We start from the raw sequence: 19,380 nt of genomic DNA, 5'->3' as shown, positions 1-19,380 counted from the left end.
ATCAGTCCCTGAAGCTTACTCCTTTCCAGGCATAGTAGAGACCTGGCCTGACTTTGTGCTGACCTAGGCTAGCCCAGTCCTCTTACTGTAGTACAGGACTCGGGAAGCAGGACTGAGTGGGTCTAGAGGCCAGATGTATAAGCAAGCATGCATAGCTGTGTATAAATGTGAGTGCCCATGTGTATGTGTTTGAAGACAGGAGTCTCAATGTGTTGCTGCCCAGAACAGTTTTTTTTCAGCCTACTGAGCCCTGGGTTGGCAGGTGTATACCACCATGCCTGCTAGCTTCTCATTTTGAATCACCTGTTATAAACATCACAGGGTGTGGAACTTAGGCCACAGTTCTAACACTCAGAAGGCTGAGGCAGGAGGATCTGGGGTTCCAGTGTTGATACCACCCACCTCCTTGCACAATTGCTACATCAACAGGGACCAGACTACTTTATTTTTTTGTTTGGATATACCATCTCACTATATAGCCCTGGCTGGCCTAGAACTTGCTATAATAACCCAGGCTGGCCTGGATCTCACAGAGATCCATCTGCCTCTGCCTCCCCAGTGCTGGAATCAAAGGTGTGTGCCACCATGCCCACCTGTTTTTTAGATTAGGTTCTTGCTGTCTTCAAACTCTTGACAGTCCATGTGTCTCAGTCTCCTGAGTTCTGGGGTGACCGTTGTGAGCCACCATGCCTGTGGGGTTCCTGGTGAGTTTTTAGGAACTGCCATGTGCTCAGCCACCTTGCCTCCTTTGCCCTGTGGCAGGCCCAGGTCTTACTATGGTCACTTTTCTCAGGGCACCCAGCTTTCACTGTGGTGCAGAGTCACTGATGTCTGTGTGGCTGTGGTCAGGGCTCATCACCAGTGGGGTTTCATGAGAACTCAGAGGGTCTTGCAGGGGACTTTCTCTGGTCTTCTGTCACTGACACCTGAGTTCTACAGTTTCCAGTTGTGGGGGTAGTTTCTCCACAGGGCAGTGATGGGCTTCTGTATTTCAGGTGGTAGAATCGTGTCCTCGAAGCCCTTTGCACCACTCAACTTCAGAATAAACAGCAGGAACTTGAGTGGTAAGAGGCTCTCGGCTCAGTGGGGGGCATGACATGGCCCGTGGCCAGTTGGGCAGGGCCTAAAGTTAGGCCCTTAGCTTCACGGGGAAGCAGAGATCCACCTGCCTCTGCCTTCAGAGTGCTGGGATTAAAAGTATGCACCACCATGCCCAGCTGGCTTTGTATTCTTAATCAAAGATGTCTCTAGATCATTCCCCAGGCCCAGCTTCCTCCCATTCCCTTCCCAGACTCTTAGGCTCCTTGGGGGTAGGGAGGATGGCAGTAGCTCAGGTGCTGTTTCCTGCTGGCACCTCTTCTGGGGTGCAGTGATGGCCCCCTGATAACCTCTCTTCCCACAGACATCGGCACCATCATGCGTGTGGTGGAGCTGTCACCACTCAAGGGTTCTGTGTCGTGGACTGGGAAGCCGGTCTCCTACTACCTACACACCATTGACCGCACTATAGTGAGTACTGTGTAGCATGTGCTTCCTCCTGTGTGCCCCTGCACACTCATCACCCAGCTGTACCTGATGACTCTGGGTCTCAGCCCCTGGCCTTCCTCACCAATAGGTGTTTACTGCATATTTGTCCTCATTACCTGGAGGCAGAGGCTCCTGGTCTGTGCCAGCCCTCCACAGAGTGTTCTGTGCCAGCCTTCCCTAGGTCCTCTGATGGGTCCTGGGCCAGTGTGTGGCCATGTGTCTTTCCATTCTGGTGCTTCTGTGTCCGCTTCTCCCTGCCCCAGATCCTCCCACAGGTGAGCCCTGAATGCTGTTCTCTATCTGCCCTGTTGGCCTCTGGGCCCCTGGAGGACAGCATGCTGGTGGTTCTGCTTTTTATCCTCATCCTTCCCTCCCATTTGGCTCTGCCTGTTGCCAGTCATAGCCTCCCTCTGAATCCTCCCTGAGGATCACAGGCATGTCCCACATCTGCTGTAGGTGATGAGCCAGGCCAGGCTCCTGAACTGAGGTGTGTCCCCATGAGTGCCCAGTACAATTACAGTACCATCACAGGTGCTCCCTGTGCTGCAGTCACGAGACCTTAAGGACTGGCCCCTGGCTAGAGCCAAGGTGGACAGTGTCTCCCTGGAGAAGACCATGGCTTTAGGTTGTGTTGCTATAGGTGTGACACTTTTGGGGTCTGGTGGAATATCTGATCTCTTCTGTGAGACACAGCATCTGTGTAGTGCCATCCCGAGAGTCTGTGCTTTTCTGGGATACTGTCCTCCAGGGTTGACTTTTTTCTTTTTTTGTATTTATTTTTTATGTGTATGAGTGTTTGTCTGCATGTGTGTAAATGTACCCATGTCATGTAATGCCTGCAGAGGTCAGAAGAAGGCATTGGATCCCCTGGAACTGGAGTTAATGGATGGTTGTTAGCCACCATGTGGGTGCTAGCAATTAAACCCTGGCCCTCTGCAAGAGCAGCCAGTGCTCTTAACCACTGAGCCATCTCTCCAGCCCCCAGGGTTGACTTCTAATAAGGGTTTTTTTTTTTTTTTTTTCTTTTCTCTCTAGCTTGAAAACTATTTTTCTAGTCTGAAAAATCCAAAACTCAGGGTAAGTTTTTATCTTTCTGACTGAGTGGTGCAGCCCACTGCCTTGTGACACTGTGCTGGCTCACAGTGGCTGGCTGGGTAGAGTTGGGGGGGGTGGCCAAGATACCCCCCGGGCCTCTGTCCTTATCCTGCTTCCCTCTACTCCTTTGCTGGGGCTGGGTGCTGAGAGTTCCTAGATGCCCCTGTGCCTTCCCTTGGCAGAGAGTGGAAAGAACCTGGGGAGGACCGGGCAGCCCAGTCGGTGACAGGCGTTTCTCTGGCCACCCCTGCCTATCCATTTATCACCAAGATGTGGACCTGCCTTCCCAGGGACGTCAGGGCTGGACTGTCATGAGTCTTTCCTGGGGAGATGCTAGCAAACATCTTAGTTACCCTACATTGGGCACTGATGACCAACCAGAGTGTTCTGCCAAGTCTGAACAGGGATCTTGTTGGGGTTTGAGAGTGTGCATACCACCACTGAAGAGCACGTCCCCCATTTCCCCAGAAATTGTAAAGTTTGTATTTACTCAGGGCGGGTCCACAAGGAAAGGGCAGTGTGCGGTCTCAACAAGCGTCAGCTGCTGATTTTAAATCAGCAGTGTCCATGTCATATGCTGAGGGCAGAGGCCCAGCAGGTGGGACTCAGCTTTGCCTGGCCCTCTGAGGACTGTCATTCCTGCCAAGTGGAGGGGAAATGGGCGTCCATGCCCATGATGAGTTCCACATTGCTCTCCTTGCCGCATGGGCTCCCGGTGCAGGGCAGGCCTGTGCCGCTTCTTGGAGGGACAGTGGGGCGCTGTGTGTGCTCGATCCAGTTGATGGACACTCAGTGGCATCATATGAGTGCAGCTATGAAGGCGGCAGCTTCTGGCACTATCCAGACACTTGTCCCCCTCTTCTTCCTAGGAGGAACAGGAGGCTGCCAGGCGCCGGCAGCAGCGAGAGAGTAAGAGTAGTGCAGCCACACCCACCAAGGCCCCTGAGAGCAAGGCAGCTGAGGCCCCCACGGTGAGGCTCCTGCACATGGCTGAGGGAGACAGTGCTCCACGGTACTGAACTAGATTGGTGAAGGGACCATCCTGTGGGCACTAGTCCCATCCACAGCCCCTGGGCTCCGCTGGCCAGGGCCCTTACCACAATTTCTGTCTTGCTCTCTGTGTCCCTGAGCCCCTCCTTTGTCCTGCTGTGTTCCTCACTGCCTCCTCTGTCCACCAGGACTCTGGTGCTGAGGAAGAGAAGGCGGGCATGACCACTGTCAAAAAGCCATCTCCCTCCAAAGCCCGGAAGAAGAAACTGAACAAGAAAGGGAGGAAGATGGCCGGCAGGAAGCGTGGGCGCCCCAAGAAGATGAGTACTGCAAACCCCGAGAGGAAGCCTAAGAAGAGCCAAGCCACACTGGACCTCCTGCAGCCTGCGGCCCCAACTGATGCTACTTCACCCCAGGGTGAGCCTTTCTCTCTCCCGCAGGTGATGGCATGTTGGGTCTTCCCCATCTGAGTCCCTGCCAAAGCCAATGTACTAGCATGCTTCCACATGTGCGCCAGGACCCAATGTCAGGCCTAGATGGAGGTGCTACCAAGTTTGGATGTCACCTACAGCAGCTGGGGCTCATGGGAGCGTGATTGTGCTGACATGTACCCTCTCTCCCACAGATGCATACAGGGCACCGCACAGCCCCTTCTACCCGCTACCTCCTAGCACGCATCTGCACTCCCCCAACCCACTGCTGGTGGCACCCACCCCGCCTGCGTTGCAGAAGCTGCTAGGTGGGTGACAGCTCTGACCATGGGCAGTTCCAGGTGGGGTGGGCTGTTAGAGTGCCAGCAGCTGTGGTCAAGCCCACTGGATGGCTCAGCCCATGTGCCACTGAGACCAACTCACTTCAGGGACATTGGGCTATGTCTGGGAACACATATGACTGTCATGACTGGGGAAGCCCCTGGCATGGCCCCGACTGACACCTAGTGTCCCACAGGGCCCAGGAAGCCCCACAGAAAATAACCCACAGGGCAAAGACCCTCACTTGCGGGTGTAGGGCTGTCCATTCTGCTAAGAGAGACACTACTATGGTGTGTGGGGTAGGAGGTGAGAAGACGTAAAGGCACAGGCCCCAACCTGTACCCCTCGGGCTGAGGTGGGGGGTGGCATCGACTTTCCCCTCACTAACTGTGTTCCCCTCCAGAATCCTTCAAGATTCAGTACCTGCAGTTTCTGGCGTACACAAAGACCCCACAGTACAAGGCCAACCTGCAGCATTTGCTGGACCAGGAGAAGGTAGGTATGCAGCTGTCCACCTGTGCAAGGCACTCTTGGTTCTGGGTGTCCTGATGGGCCTGGCTGCCCACCTTGTATGCTGTGCACTTTTGGCCCTACTTCCCCATGGGTCAGGGCTGCCTGCCTGTGCCAACTGCCCTTGGCTCCACTTCCCTCCATGGCTTGGAGTTATTGCCCCACCCTCCCTCCCAGGAGAGGAACACACAGCTGCTAGACACAGCTCAGCAGCTCTTTGGCCATTGCCAGGCCCAGAAGGAAGAGATCCGACGGCTGTTCCAGAAGAAGCTGGATGAGGTGAGGCAGCCCATGCCCTCCTAGTAGTCACCTAACTTGGGGAAGGGTACATGTGTGTGTGCGTGCGCATGTGTGCATATGTTTTGCCCTGGCTGTGCCCTGAGTCGGGGCTGCAGGATGGCCATTGTGCTCCTTGCCTCTGTGCCCTGAGAAGCCACTCACCATGCCATGACCTCTGCATGTGTAGCTGGGTGTGAAGGCGCTGACCTACAACGACCTGATCCAGGCACAGAAGGAGATCTCAGCCCACAACCAGCAGCTCCAGGAGCAGTCGGAACAACTACAGAGAGACAACAGCCAGCTTCGGAGTCAGAGCCTGCAGCTGGTACGTGAGTGTGTGTTTATGTGAGAGTACACGCATGTGTGTGTGCGTGTCTTATATGTACATGCATGAGTGTATGAGCTTGTACATGTGCATGTATGTGCATGTGTCAGTGTGTGTGTGTGTCCTGTGCATGTGCATGCATGGCGGGGTACACTGGCTAGTTTTGTGTGTGTGTATATTGGGGAGATCATAGCTGGCAGGGGGGTGCAGGTGGTTGTTGGGTGGGGATTGCAGCTACTATGTATGTGTATATATTGGGGGGATGGCAGCTGGTGTGTATATGTGTGTGTATTGGGGGAATCACAGCTGGTGTGTATGTGTATATATTGGAATCACAGCTGGTATGTGCATGGGCAGAGGGTTGGGTCTCACTAATGTGCCTATGGGCCTGGTGCCTGGGTGCCTGGGTTAGTTTTGGGGGCTGCCGAACTGGGACCCAGCCCCCAGCATTCCTCCTGGGCTCCCCAGTCACAAAAACTGGGTTCCTCCATGTGCCCATCCTCCCTGGGAGGCTCGCTTACCTCTCCTCAGTCCCTTGCTGGGTGCTGAAGGGCTTCTCATCTTGCATCCTCCAGTGTGGGTTCTGTATTGTACTGCAGAAGGCTCCCAGGGCTGTCCAGGCTTTCTGCTGGTCACTGAGGTACCTGTTTCTGTCTCTGCAGCTCAGGGCCCGCTGTGAGGAGCTGAAGCTGGACTGGTCCACGCTGTCACTGGAGAACTTGCGCAAGGAAAAGCAGGCATTGCGGACCCAGATCTCCGAGAAGCAGCGGCACTGCCTGGAGTTGCAGGTGGGGCTCTGGTCACAGTGGAGTGTCAGAGTGATGGGGTAGAAGCTGTCCTCCCATCCTTTGTGAGGATGGACGATGTGGTGACATCTCCTGTCCTGCAGATCAGCATTGTGGAGCTGGAGAAGAGCCAGCGGCAGCAGGAGCTCCTGCAGCTCAAGTCCTCTGTGCCATCTGATGACACCCTGTCCCTGCAGCTGCGCAGCAAGGGTGTCCTGGGCCGGGAGCTGGACACTGATGGGCGGCTACGCCTTGAGCTGGACTGTGCCAAGATTTCCCTGCCACACCTCAATAGCATGAGCCCCGAGCTCTCCATGAATGGCCATGCCGTAGGCTATGAACTCTGCACCACGGCCAGCCGGCCATCATCCAAGCAGAATACGCCCCAGTACCTGGCCTCACCTTTGGACCAGGAGGTGGTGCCCTGCACCCCCACCCACAGCGGCCGGCCTCGGCTAGAAAAGCTGTCTGGCTTGGCCTTGCCTGACTATACCCGGCTATCACCTGCCAAGATTGTGCTGAGGCGGCACCTGAGCCAGGACCATGCTGGGGCTAGCAAGGCAGCCACCAGTGAGACACACCCCCGGTGAGCGCCCCCACATGGCAGCTCCACACCAGGACATAGTCCTGGGACTGCTGGGCCTGGCCCACCAGCTCTGAACTACAGCACACACAAGTGACAGCTTCTCTTTGCAGAGTGGAGCATGCCAAGGAGAACAGCCTTCCCTACCAGAGCCCTGGCCTGTCCAGCAGCACAAAGCTGAGCCCCCAGGACCCTCGGCCCACCTCCCCTGCAGCATCACCCCTTACCACTGAGAAGAGCAGTGAGAAGGTGAGGGCTGCCTTTCAGAGGCAGCCTGGGCATCAATGAGGAGTGGACCAGGCACTTGAGGGCACCATGGGGCAGTCTCATCTGCAGGATACACAGAACTCAGTTTAGGGGCCTGGAGAGGAGCTGGCCTGGTGAGGGTGGGGTGGGATGGGGACCTGCAGGCTCAGGGAGTGGCAGAGGAAGGTGTGCCCTCCCTTTGGCAACTGCATGCTCCTTGGGGAACTCAGATGCTGACCTGGGCCTAGGTTCAGTCTGTGTCTTGCATCTGGCGTGGGGGGTTCCTTGGGCTGTGCCGGGTGGGACAGGAGATCGGGAAGGGCAGGCAGGGCCTTCATGAGGCCAGGTAGCCCACAAGTGACAAGCCTAGGGAACAGAGTAGCAGGGAGGGGAATCTGAGGCCTTCCTGGTTGGGTCCGTGGCCCCACCCCATCCAGGTCTGGGTGACATGCATCGTCTGTCGGCAGGGTGTGAAGGAGCGCACCTACAGCAGCCATGGGGAGACCATCACCAGCCTGCCCATCAGCATCCCACTCAGCACCGTGCAGCCCAATAAGCTCCCCGTCAGCATCCCACTGGCCAGTGTGGTGCTGCCTAGCCGTGCCGAGAGGGCTGTGAGTGCCAGGGTGGTTGGGGTGGTGATGGGGGAGGTTCAGTCTCCACTTGGCCCTTATTCTATGGGACGTGTGAGCAAGCAGTTGATCCCAGTGCTGGCAAGAGCAGCACCTGCATTCACTTCTGGTGGGTTCTACAGTTTGGCCTTGCGTGTTTTCTGGTGAGAGGCAGGGTGAGAGACAGAGAAGGAATAGAGTGCTCTGCCCAGAAGAGCCCCAGTCTGTCAGCCTGTCTCTGGGCCTCTGCCAAACAACCCTCCTGTCTTGTTGTCTCCTGCTGGGCAAGCAGCTCTCAACTTCCTGACAGGTGGGTTTTCTCTTGCAGAGGAGCACTCCCAGCCCTGTGCCGCAGTCCCGAGACGCCTCATCCACACTTGAAAAGCAGATTGGTGCTACCACACACAGTGCAGGGGCCAGCACAGCTGGGAGCAGGAGCCTTACCCTGGCGCCCACAGGTGATCACCCACCTCTAGGGGGCCTATTCCTGCTGACTGCCTTGTAAAATAGGAATGGCTGAGCTGGTGGGGTGGGGGCAGCGCTCAGTAGGGACTCAACCACTCTGCTGTGCCACTGGGCCTCACAGGCAGTGCCCATCCTGGCCCACCACGCGATGCTGGATCCAGGTTTTTCCTCAGCTCTCCCACTGTCAGCTGCATCACAGCCCAAGGAGGTTGGGCTGTGGATCAATAGCCTGCCAGGTTTGGCAGAGTGGGAGTTACTGCAGCCTGGCAAGCTACCATGGGTATCTGGTTGCCTGGCATCCAGTGGGCTCCACTGTCCCAGAGCACCTAGCTCTGTGCCTGTCTATAGTGGCATGGGCCAGCACCTGCCTTAAAGGGCCACAGCAGCCTCTCGCTGGTCTCTTGAGTGTGCACAGTTACTGTCCTTTGCTCATAAAGCACAGCAACAGTTGTTGGGTGCTGACATGGGTGTACACACTGTGGGCTGAACAGGTCACCTTCAGAGGCCCATGTTGATGAGAGGCCTCTGGCTGCCTGGGCAGTGCTGCCAGTGTATGCTTGCCTGGTGGTGCAAGGGACTCCATCTCCCAGCATGGCTTTGTTGGTATCTCACTGGCCCAGCTCTGGCTGTGTGGGACACTGACTCTATCAGAAAGTTAGTGCCCTCCGCTGAGCCCAGGATGAGGTGGTATGTCCAGCTGGGCCAGGCTTCAGGGCCCCAGCTTCTCATTCCTGCCCATGCTACTCTGTGATGTGCCTAACAGCTTAGAGGCTCTGATCTGTGGAGGACCCTGGGTCTCTAGGGTGAACAGTTGTGGTGCCTATAGCCCAGTGAGCAGTTCCATGGGACCGACCTGTTTTTTGCCCCAGAGTCAGCTGTGCTGGGCACCACCCTCCCTTCCAGCCAGCACTTTGTACCTGAGGCACATCCCCCAGGTGTCTGATGGCTTTGCACAGTGGCCTGTGAGGATGGCACCCTGAACTGTGGCCCAAAGCTCAACACACTCACTTCTCATGTCTTTTTCCTGTCTGGTACAGACCTGGTGACCTAGCCTTGTCTGGGGAGATGCCACTGCGGAACAGAAATAGGGGTCAGTAGGCAGCTCTGAGGCTCTGAGCCCAGGTTCTTGTTAGTGGGGTCTTAAGTTGTTTCCTAAAGGCACAGGCAGCCCAAGGAGGTACAGCGCCTGGTATGTGCAGGTCATGAGCAAGAGGCCTGCAGGCTGCCTGTGTTCAGGATCAGAGGAGGCTGTTGTCAGGAACAGGGGTCAGGATGCGGGTCAGCAAGACCTGGCCTGGACAGACCTCCCTCCCCTGTGACTGCAGCCTACCCATTGCTGAGATGCTGGCCCTAGAGCTACCAGGTCACCTGAGAAGCCTGTCCTCCCCAGGATAGGTGTCCTCATCCGCGCCATTGTGCTCGGCCTTCATGCCCCCCTGAGAAACTTATGTCTTTGCTGGCAGGCTTCTACTCTGGCTCAGTGGCCATCAGTGGAGCCCTGGCCAGCAGCCCAGCACCTCTGGCCTCTGCAGAAGCAGCCTCCTTTGAGGACTCCTCTGGTGCTGGCAGCCTCTTCACCACCGTGGGATCTCGCAGCACAACACCACAGCACCCACCTCTGCTAGTGCAACCCCGAAACTCTGGCCCTGCCTCTCCCGCCCACCAGCTCTCTTCCAGTCCCCGCCTGAGTGTGGCCATCCAGGGCCCAATGCCTGACACCACCAAGGGGGAGCTACCTTCTGAAGCCATCTTAGACCCTGAGAGTGAAGCCAAGAGGAGGGTCATGTTCACCATCACAGTTGGCACTGGTGGCTCAAAGCAGTCGCCCTCCACCAGGCACAGCCCCTTGACCTCTGGCAGCCGTGGGGACAGTGGACAGAGCCATGGGCAGGACAGCCGCAAGCGCAGCAGGAGGAAGCGTGCGTCAGCTGGAACCCCCAACCTCAGTGCGGGTGTGTCCCCCAAACGCCGAGCCCTGCCAACCGTTGCTGGTCTCTTCACACAGTCTTCAGGGTCCCCCCTCAACCTCAACTCCATGGTGAGTACAGGACACATCAGGGTAAGGTGGAGGAGCACTGTCTGGGGGCAGGGACTATGGTTAGCTGTGCAGGCTTGCTTGCCTCCTTCCTGTGTACACCCTCACAGTCTGGAGATTTCTCCGGGTCAGTCATACCCTGAGACTCTGGTCTGAAGCAGTAGCCTTGGGGCCTCTCAGAACATGTGTCTTGAACTCACCTACTCTTCTCTGGCATTGCAGGTCAGCAACATCAACCAGCCCCTGGAGATCACCGCCATCTCATCCCCTGAGAACTCACTGAAGAGCTCCCCCATCCCCTACCAGGACCACGACCAGCCCCCGGTGCTCAGGAAGGAGCGGCCTCTAGGCCAGACCAATGGGGCCCACTACTCACCACTGACCTCAGATGAGGAACCAGGCTCCGAAGATGAACCCAGCAGCACTCGGTGAGCTGGACCAACACTGCACTTTCCCACCTTTGTCTCACTGGTGCTGGGTGCTGAGCGGCTTTCTTGGGTGGGATCCTATGCCATGAGGTGGCCACCTGCGTGTAGCTCACTGTGCAGGTAGTTAAGCATTGATGAGTTCCCACCTGCCCCTCTGCTGCTGTGTGTGTGTGTGCCTGCGTGAGACCTGCTAACACTTAGCTCTTGGCACCACCTAGCAGTTAGGAATATCCCTAGTGTCCTTTTCACAAGGATCTGATGGCCCTGCTGGCCCATGAAGTAGACCATTGCACACCATCATGTACCACCATACACCATTGCACATCATTGGTGAGCATGGTGCTGCCTATGAGCAGGGCTCTGTTGTAGCAGCTCTGGTCTGGGCAGGTGTTGGAACACACACGTCTCCATGTACCCTGGTCCCCTACTGAGGCCCAGGCGGACATTCTGAGATCCCCAACCAAGGCAGCCTGTGCATAGCTCAGGACCCCAGGACCACCAGCCACCAACCTTGGCCTAGTTCCATTCAGGCGTCCTCCCCTGTGAGATCTGAGAGCAACCTCTGGACCCCTTGCTTCCAGAGCCATGCAGCGCCAGGTGCCGCCCTCTCGGGTTGTACTTGGGCTCAAACATGAATGACTATTTTCCTTAACAGAATCGAGAGAAAAATTGCAACAATCTCCTTAGAAAGCAAGTCTCCTCCGAAGACGCTGGAAAATGGTGAGCATTTATGGGATTGACTGTTGCCTGTAGGAAATGGGGTGACTTGGGCCTTGCCACTCCCGGCTGCTTGCATGGCTACTGTGACCCTCTCAGGTAGGCCAGGCCAGAGGGACCTCCCACTACCTCTCTGGGTCCAAGGTGGGCACACCCCATTACAGAAAGCCACTAGTTCAGCATGGAGAGCCACCTCACGACTGCCTTCTCCTGTCAGGTGGTGGCCTGGTGGGACGGAAGCCAAGCGCCAGTGAGCCTGTAAACAGCAGCAAGTGGAAATCTACTTTCTCACCCATCTCTGACCTGGGCTTGGCCAAATCCGTGGACAGCCCGCTGCAGGCCGGGCCTGCCCTGACCCAGAACTCCCTGTTCTCCTTCCGGCCAGCCCTGGAGGAGCCCACTGCTGAGCCCAAGCTCTCCACCCACCAGAGGAAGACCTTCGCTGGCTCCCTGTCTGCAGTGGATGGGCTGAGCCCAGGGGCCAACCCTCCCAATGGCCTGGCCTTCAGCTCAGGTCTGGCTACCGACCTCAGTTTACACAGCTTCCACGAAGGTGCTTCTGTCCCTCACAAGGGCCCTGAGGCCTCGCTGAGCTTCCCCTCACAGCGGGGCAAGGATGGTGCCCCAGAGGCCAACCCCTTCCTCAGCAAGCGGCAGCTGGAGGGCCTGGGTGGCCTGAAGGGTGAGGGCAGCTTGGGCAAGGAGCCAAATGAGGGCCTGCCCCTGTGCGGGCCTGTGGACAAGGCTGTGCTGCCCCACAGCAACAGGGCTGGCAAGGGCCGAGACCGCGAGCTGGACTTCAAGGGCGGCCACAACCTCTTCATCTCTGCTGCAGCTGTGCCTCCGGGTGGCCTCCTTGGCACCCCCAGCCTTGTGACCGTGGCCACCTCTGCAGGCAGTGCAACACCTGCTGCCCAGGCACACCGGCCCTTCCTGAGCACCTTCACACCTGGGCCCCAGTTCACCCTGGGCCCAATGTCCCTACAGGCCAACCTGGGTTCAGTGGCTGGCTCATCTGTGCTTCAGTCTTTGTTCAGCTCTGTGCCAGCTGCAGCGGGCCTGGTGCATGTGTCATCTGCTGCAACCCGACTGACCAACTCACACACCATGGGCAGCTTCTCCGGTGTGGCTGGCGGAACCGTTGGAGGTAGGCAGAGGAGAGCCTGGGGTGCAGTCCAGGGGTGCAGGGCTCCCCACTGGCGGCTCTACAGGTTCCTCCCATGCTCTCTAAGGGCGCAAGAGGACCAGGGCCCAAGTCCTTTCTCAACCAGGCAGGCCATCGTCATCGCTGTGTGGCTGGACGACAGGCCACTCTAACGCATCCCTCTTGTTTTCAGAAGACCATGGTGTACTAAACTAGGGCAGTCCTTTCTGCCAGGGCATCCCCTGTTTGAGGTGACCACCCATGTGCCCGTGGCCGGTCCATGGAAGCCAGCTTGGCGCCAGAATGAGCCCGAGAGCCACCTGCTCAGACGCAGGGGCCAGGCATGGCAGTCCTGGCTGGGCAGGGGCGGGCAGGTGGGCCCGAGGGGCGGGGCCTCGGCCTGCAGGTAAGTGTCCAGCTGAGCCCTGCTTGCTGCTTGTGCCTGCGCTCACCTCACTCGCTTGGATGGAGCCGCACTGTCTGCTTCTCCTGCTTCGCCTGGAGCGTGCCGCCTGTTGAAGCTGCGTTTTCTCTCCTGTTCACAGGTGTCTTTACCCACGCGGTGCCCTCCGCCTCTGCTCACCCGTTCGGAGCCGGTGTCGGCGGGGCTGTGTGTAGCAGCGCCACGCTGGGTCTGAGCCCGCTGCAGGCGGCGGCCAGCACCTCGGCCTCTTCCTTTCAGGCCAAGGCCTCGGGCGAGACCCGGCCACCCCCTCCACCTCCCCTGCTTCCTCCTCAGCACTTGGGCAGGCCCCCTGCGAGGCCACCCGTCCTCCATGCACCCCCTCCACCTAATGCCACCTTGCCTCCTCCTGCGCTGCTGGCCTCTAACTCCGAGCCTGTGCTCCTGCAGAGCCTGGCTTCCCTCCCAGCTAACAAAGCTTTCTTATCCCCTTCCTCGGCTGCCTCTCTGCAGCCTGCTAACGCCTCTCTGTCTGTGAAGCTCACCTCCCTCCCGCACAAGGTCTCCCGCCCCTCCTTCACGGTGCACCACCAGCCCCTGCCCCGGCTGGCCCTGGCGCAGACCGCGCCCGCCGCCCCACAGGCTGGCTCCTCGGGGCCATCTGCTGTGTGGGTTTCCCTTGGCATGCCGCCTCCTTATGCCGCGCACGTTTCGGGGGTTAAGCCTCGATAGAGACCTTGCTTAGCTAGCAGTTCCTATGCTGGAAGGTAAGGCTAGAGCCAGATGAGGGGCTTCACTGGGGAAGCGTGTCCCCCTCCTGCCCAGAAGAGGCCCAGCAGGGCTTAGCAGAGGCCGGGGTCCAGAGTGGTGCAGAGGGAGGCTCAGGGCCACCTGAGACCACAGCTGGGGGTGAGGCCAAACTCAGCTTGGCGGGCCAGGGCCCACCTGATGTTACTAGCACTCCAGCCTGCCTGCCCAGGGGAACCAGGGGTAGTCAGTGGGTAAGGCCACCAGGGTAAGCCAGGAATAGAGACAGTGATGGTCTGGGCCCAGAGCAGACGAGGAACAGAGCTGCTTAGGCAGCATGGGAGGCCTTCACAACAAGCGATGTGGGTTTCCCTTGGCATGCCGCCTCCTTATGCCGCGCACGTTTCGGGGGTTAAGCCTCGATAGAGACCTTGCTTAGCTAGCAGTTCCTATGCTGGAAGGTAAGGCTAGAGCCAGATGAGGGGCTTCACTGGGGAAGCGTGTCCCCCTCCTGCCCAGAAGAGGCCCAGCAGGGCTTAGCAGAGGCCGGGGTCCAGAGTGGTGCAGAGGGAGGCTCAGGGCCACCTGAGACCACAGCTGGGGGTGAGGCCAAACTCAGCTTGGCGGGCCAGGGCCCACCTGATGTTACTAGCACTCCAGCCTGCCTGCCCAGGGGAACCAGGGGTAGTCAGTGGGTAAGGCCACCAGGGTAAGCCAGGAATAGAGACAGTGATGGTCTGGGCCCAGAGCAGACGAGGAACAGAGAGCTGCTTAGGCAGCATGGGAGGCCTTCACAACAAGCGAGCGGGTACTTGAGTGCCATGGTTAGCCCTGGCCTTCCGCAGGTCCCTAGTCAACCCTTCCTGACGAGAAGCTCTGAAAGCCTGCCTGGCTATGGTCTTGGTCATAGGGCCCTGTCCTATAAGGGAATAATCAGGTGGCAGCCAGGAGCAGAGGCTGCTGCATTGTCACGCGGCAGGCAGGCAGGCACCAGGCCATGGGGAGGCAGCAGCCTGGCACAGCACCATCCGGCCCACTCCGAGAGCTCCTGGGTTGGGCGGACCCATCCTTGTGGCCCCTAGCCAGGCACAGGTGGAGGGAGCACCCCATCCTGTGTCTTGTCAAGCGGCTCAGCCCGCGGTGGGTGTGTTCAGATGTGACTTTGCCCCACGTAGGTGGTGTGGGTCCAGATTACACAGCTGTCCCCCCTTTTTTTCGCAGGTAACTAGGATTCCTACCTCAACCGCGACTATGCAAGGACGGGCGGACCAATCTGCTGCCGGTACCCGCGCCAAGCCCAAGACGCGGGAGCGCCACTGTGAATCAGCAGCACCGCAGGAGGTGCTGGACTGGTCCAGTTTGTACTGTCGGTAGTTTTAGATAAAGTATTTATCATTTTTTAAAAGTATAAGCAATTCTGACTTATTTTATTCCACCGAAGTCGTCCAAGGCAGCCTCATGAGACTCAAGTGTCTGTGAGTTTGTAGATTTGGCCTGTGGGACTGGCCGCCAGAGGACGCCGACGACTCCGCCGGTGCTATCGCCTCCAGGCCGTACTGCTCCACCTCCCTGGGTGCTGAGCCACCAAACAGTTCTCAGATACCTGCCGATCCCATACCAAAGGCGCATCCAATGGGGCTGCACTGCCTGTGGTCACTGTGAACTCCCAGCTGTCAACCGTGGCTTTGGGCATGCCTTGGCAGGGGCGGGTGGGCATGGGTGCCTGGGGCCCAGCTGGCTGCATGGTGCTGACACAGCAGAGGCTCGTGGCTTGGGTGACAAGTGCATTTACTTTTGTATTCCTTTGCTTTTCTGGCTCTAGGCACGCTGGCCAGGTGACACAGGGCTGGCCCACTGCAGGTCCCCTGGCATATGTGTATAAGAGGGTCACATGGATGTGACGATATTTTATAGAGATGTGATGAAAATTTATAAATTTCATAGATTTGACTGCATTTATTTTTAGATTGTATAATGCACAGTGAACTTAAGTGAGGAAGAAAAATCCTTTATTTATTCAAATGCACAAAAAAATGGCACTGGCCTGGGACCCTGCAGGAGTGCAGCCCAGACATGCTGGGCTACCCAGGGCCTCTGGTCACTGCATCTGTGCAGGTCCCCAAGGCTGCTATGGGTGCTTCAGGCCTGCCTTGTGTCCCTGAGCAGCCTCCTGATGCTGAGGACAGTGTGCTGAGTGTGGCCAGAGGGGTGGGTCCTGACTGACCTCCAGGCCTGCAGTTGGGGATCAGGGAGGGGCGCATGCCCATAGCAGCCTGGCCTCAGGACCCACCCCTCCCATGCTGAAGATGGTGCTGGTGCCTCTCCCCTCCCTCCTCCCCTCCCACCTTGTTGGTGCTCTCCCTGGGTCTGTAGGTGCTGTGCCCCTTGTCTGCGTCTGCCACAGCTGTCTAGGGCACCCCTGGTGGCTGCTAGCAAAGTTAGCAAGTCCCCAGCCTGGAACTAAACACTTGAGTGAACACTGTACACACCACCTGCCACCCAGGCAGCTGCTGCTCCCCTGCCCCCTCCACCCTACCTGAGTGTTGGGGGCAGACACTGCTACGAGGCCCCCACATCCCAGTGCCAGGCCACAGGTGCTCCCAGGCACAACCACAAGTCCCCTCCTAAGCCCACAGGGGACAGGCAGAACCCACAGTAAACTCACCATGGTGCATGGTGCCTCCAGGTATTGAGGCTGACCTGGCCAGCACTAGGCTGCCTCAGCGGTCCCTGCCATGCTACTTGGGGCCATGGGGGCTTGAGCTCAGGAACTGACAGGAAGCCCTTTGGACTGGGACCCACTCCCACACTAGCCCACTCATGGGGACAGTTTAATACTCTTACCCTGAACAGTTCTTCTTGCTGTCCAACTTTCAGTTGTAACTCGCAGCTTGGCTTTGTCTTGCAATGACCTCTATACTTAAAGGTGTGTTGTTCTGTCCCCTGGTCCCCCCAGGGTGTCCACTGTTGTTGCCACCTCTACACGATGTAATAAAAACCGTTTTCACTTGAACCCAGTCTCAATGCCAGCCTTTCTTCACCAGCATTGTCTGACATGGTGAGGCACCATGCCTACCTTCTTTGATGACCTCTACCCACAAATGATATGGGGAAGGTCACTTTAGGGAGACCCAGTCCTGGCTGAGCCAAGGTCCCTGGACAATGTTCCTTGGACTGCTCAAAGCCTGTGGGCATGGGTCCCTACCACATGCTCACAAAGTTGGCCATCTCCCTCAGGGCATCTGACCTGTATGGACTACCATGAGACCCAGCAGGGCTTCTCATCTCCTCACAGTGAGGTTGCCCAGGGCCTTCCCCTCAGGTCTACCTGGAAGGGAGCCCGTATCCCTGGTATCACCAGTGTGTGTATGTACACGAGGAGAGTCACTTTTTCTACCACGTGGGCTCCTGGAATTGAATTATGGTCCTTAGGCTTTCGCAGTAAGCCCCCTTACCAGCTGAGCCATCTTGCTAGCCTGTCCTCTTCCCCACCTGGGTCCCCTCCTCGCCCCACTTACTTCACCAAGTGCCTTGGAAAAGAGGTACCTTTATTAAAGAGCAGGCTCAGCACCTGAAGTCCAGCGCCATGGCCTGCCCTGTGAGCAGGAGTGAGGTTCACAGCTGGCTGAGGGAACCCTCACTATTCACAGCTTTATCTAACATACATTCATCTGGCAATGGACAGGGGAGCATACCAGCCTCAGTCCCTGGTATGGGCACTTGAGTAATGGTGGCAGGGAGATGGCAGACCTTTGCTGGGTCCAAGGCACAGCAAAGGGGAACTGCTGGGTTGTCCAAAGCCACAGCCCCAACCCACCTCCACCGGGCCTTGGACAAAAGTCTTTAAGCCTAAACACCTCCCATCGAAAACCCAGCGCAGGGGGCCCAGCAAGTCAGTCCAGTGTGTCCAGCTGCGAGCCAATGCAAGCCGTCCGCCCATTCCTTGGCAGGCTGTTTAGCTTAAACCTGGCCTCCTCTGAGATGCCAAACTGCTCCAGGGGGTCCTGTGCAGGACATGGTAATTGAGTCAGGGGGTCAGGCCAGGAGGGCCATCCCATCCCTCTGCCCCCCACACACCTTGCCTGTCATTTTCTTGATTTCATTCCTGTAGAAGATGAGGCTTCGTCGCATGTACTCGTAGCTAAGGGACAGGGACAGGCTGGCTGGTCAGCTTCCCCATGCTTCCACCCTGTTCTCAGCCATCCCCAGCTCTTGGCCATCCCCAAGCCCCACCTGGCTTGGCGGAGGGCCTCTATCCACTCCTTACACTGCTCCTGGCTGCAGCACTCAAAGCGGTATTTCCTTTCGGGGTCCTCCAGGAAGCCTGGGAGGGAAGGGAGCCACCACTGGTCAGTCCCCACTTGGTCCAAATCACACTGGCCACAAGCCCCAGCTTTCTATCACCAAGAACCCTAACTGCCCCTTGTTTGGCCCCAACCCTGCCTGTCACAGGTTCCACAGTCCTGACCCCTGAAGGGGAGCCCATTGGGAAATAGGCTCATCGTGTAAGATTTACATTAAGGTGGACCTTAAATAGGACAGCTGCTGTCATTATAAAAGGGAGAAATCAAAACAGGACGAGGGAGATGGCTCACTTGTTGCCCATACGTGAGGATTTGAGGTCAATCCCCAGCACCTACTAATGAAAAGCAGGGTGTTAGCCAGGCATGGTGGCACCTGCCTTTACTCCCAGTACCCGGGAGGCAGAAGCAGGTGAATTTGAGGCCAGCCACAACTACATAGTGAGAATTGTCTCAAAAAAAAAAAAAAGGCAAGTACACCTATAATCTGAGTGGGAGAGGCAAAGACAGGAGGATCCCTGGGGCTTGCTGGGGGGCAAGCCTAAAAATAACAAGCCCCTACCTCAATAATAATAATAATGGGGCTGGTAAGATGGCTGAGAGGGTTATGGCAAAGTGCTGCCAAGCCTGATAATCTGACAATCCCTGGGACACCTACAGTGGAAAGAGAGAACCAACTCCCCAAAGTTGTCTTCTAAACTCTTTGGCATGTGTGCATCCACACACCTACATACATACACACACACAAATAAAACACTTTTTAAGTGGAAAGAGATTGAGGAGGGTACCCAATACTGACCTGTGGCCTACACACACACACACACACACACACACACACACACACACACACAGGGAAAAATAGGGACACGGGCACAGATGGGAGGAAGCCGGTGGGATGAAGAAGGCAGAGATGAAGTAGGGGAAACCTAAAGCTAGCCAGGGGTGAGCCTGGGACAAGCGAAGGATACAGCTCTGCCCACACCTTGACCTGGGCAGAAAACTGTTTCAGCTATCCAAACCATCAGGTCAGCCAGTTTACACCCTGGATAGGCATAGGCTCCATCTTCGCCGATAGACCTGACTCGATAGCAGGTTCTGAGAAAGCGGGCGAAAACAAAGAATGTATGGATTGGGACCAATCTCGGTGGCGTTTTGAACCACAGCTGGGGCAGCCCTGGGGTCCCCAGGGAACGCGGGATCCCAGACAAATGGGAGGCTCCTGGGGAAAGAGCAGGAGGGAGACAGGTGCACCCAGAAAAACCCAGCTATCCAAGGACTCTGGTGTCCCGGGAGGGGACCGTGGGGACCAGCAGGCACTTACTGATAGAGAAGCCGCCGGGCTCTTCAGGGACCACTCTGCAGCGCTCCAGCAACAGGGCTCCGAGGGGCTGCGCGAGACACGGCCGTGAGCTCCCGCCGCCGGCTCGCGAGCGGCCC

General features: G+C 57.4%; 2 protein-coding genes across 12 annotated transcripts in view; one reads left to right on the top strand and one right to left on the bottom strand.

The window, feature by feature from the left end:
• Dot1l (DOT1 like histone lysine methyltransferase) overlaps positions 1-16,655 on the top strand; it is a 45,418-nt gene extending 28,763 nt beyond the window's left edge. For 4 of the 11 annotated variants that reach the window (XM_029565411.1, XM_029565417.1, XM_029565416.1 and 1 more), the window contains 19 exons: positions 996-1,064; positions 1,403-1,509; positions 2,563-2,604; positions 3,492-3,593; positions 3,801-4,029; positions 4,238-4,351; positions 4,768-4,859; positions 5,052-5,153; positions 5,341-5,478; positions 6,141-6,266; positions 6,368-6,849; positions 6,960-7,095; positions 7,530-7,706; positions 8,032-8,161; positions 9,632-10,206; positions 10,426-10,631; positions 11,287-11,351; positions 11,566-12,495; positions 13,038-13,960. In XM_029565411.1, the coding sequence (XP_029421271.1) occupies positions 996-1,064; positions 1,403-1,509; positions 2,563-2,604; positions 3,492-3,593; positions 3,801-4,029; positions 4,238-4,351; positions 4,768-4,859; positions 5,052-5,153; positions 5,341-5,478; positions 6,141-6,266; positions 6,368-6,849; positions 6,960-7,095; positions 7,530-7,706; positions 8,032-8,161; positions 9,632-10,206; positions 10,426-10,631; positions 11,287-11,351; positions 11,566-12,495; positions 13,038-13,627 (4,412 nt within the window). In that variant the 3' untranslated portion in view covers positions 13,628-13,960. Of the gene's footprint in view, positions 1-995; positions 1,065-1,402; positions 1,510-2,562; positions 2,605-3,491; positions 3,594-3,800; positions 4,030-4,237; positions 4,352-4,767; positions 4,860-5,051; positions 5,154-5,340; positions 5,479-6,140; positions 6,267-6,367; positions 6,850-6,959; positions 7,096-7,529; positions 7,707-8,031; positions 8,162-9,631; positions 10,207-10,425; positions 10,632-11,286; positions 11,352-11,565; positions 12,496-13,037; positions 13,961-14,863 lie in introns of those variants that run through there. The other 7 variants (XM_029565419.1, XM_029565413.1, XM_008837109.3 and 4 more) reach the window with 7 other exon arrangements.
• A 514-nt stretch (positions 16,656-17,169) lies between these two features.
• The window catches only part of Plekhj1 (pleckstrin homology domain containing J1), a 2,803-nt gene continuing 592 nt past the window's right edge, over positions 17,170-19,380 (bottom strand). Inside the window, exons 2-5 of the mRNA XM_017799097.2 lie at positions 19,265-19,378; positions 17,876-17,966; positions 17,720-17,783; positions 17,170-17,646 (exon numbers count right to left, since the gene is read on the bottom strand). Of these exons, the coding sequence (XP_017654586.1) occupies positions 17,536-17,646; positions 17,720-17,783; positions 17,876-17,966; positions 19,265-19,378 (380 nt within the window). The 3' untranslated portion in view covers positions 17,170-17,535. The remainder of the gene's footprint in view (positions 17,647-17,719; positions 17,784-17,875; positions 17,967-19,264; positions 19,379-19,380) is intronic.

Source organism: Nannospalax galili, unplaced genomic scaffold (assembly GCF_000622305.1).
Source record: "Nannospalax galili isolate Female #2095 unplaced genomic scaffold, S.galili_v1.0 scaffold77, whole genome shotgun sequence".
NCBI classification, from domain to species: domain Eukaryota; kingdom Metazoa; phylum Chordata; class Mammalia; order Rodentia; family Spalacidae; genus Nannospalax; species Nannospalax galili.
The sequence above is the reverse complement of the archived record's forward strand: the minus strand, read 5'-3'. Positions and strand labels throughout refer to the sequence as shown.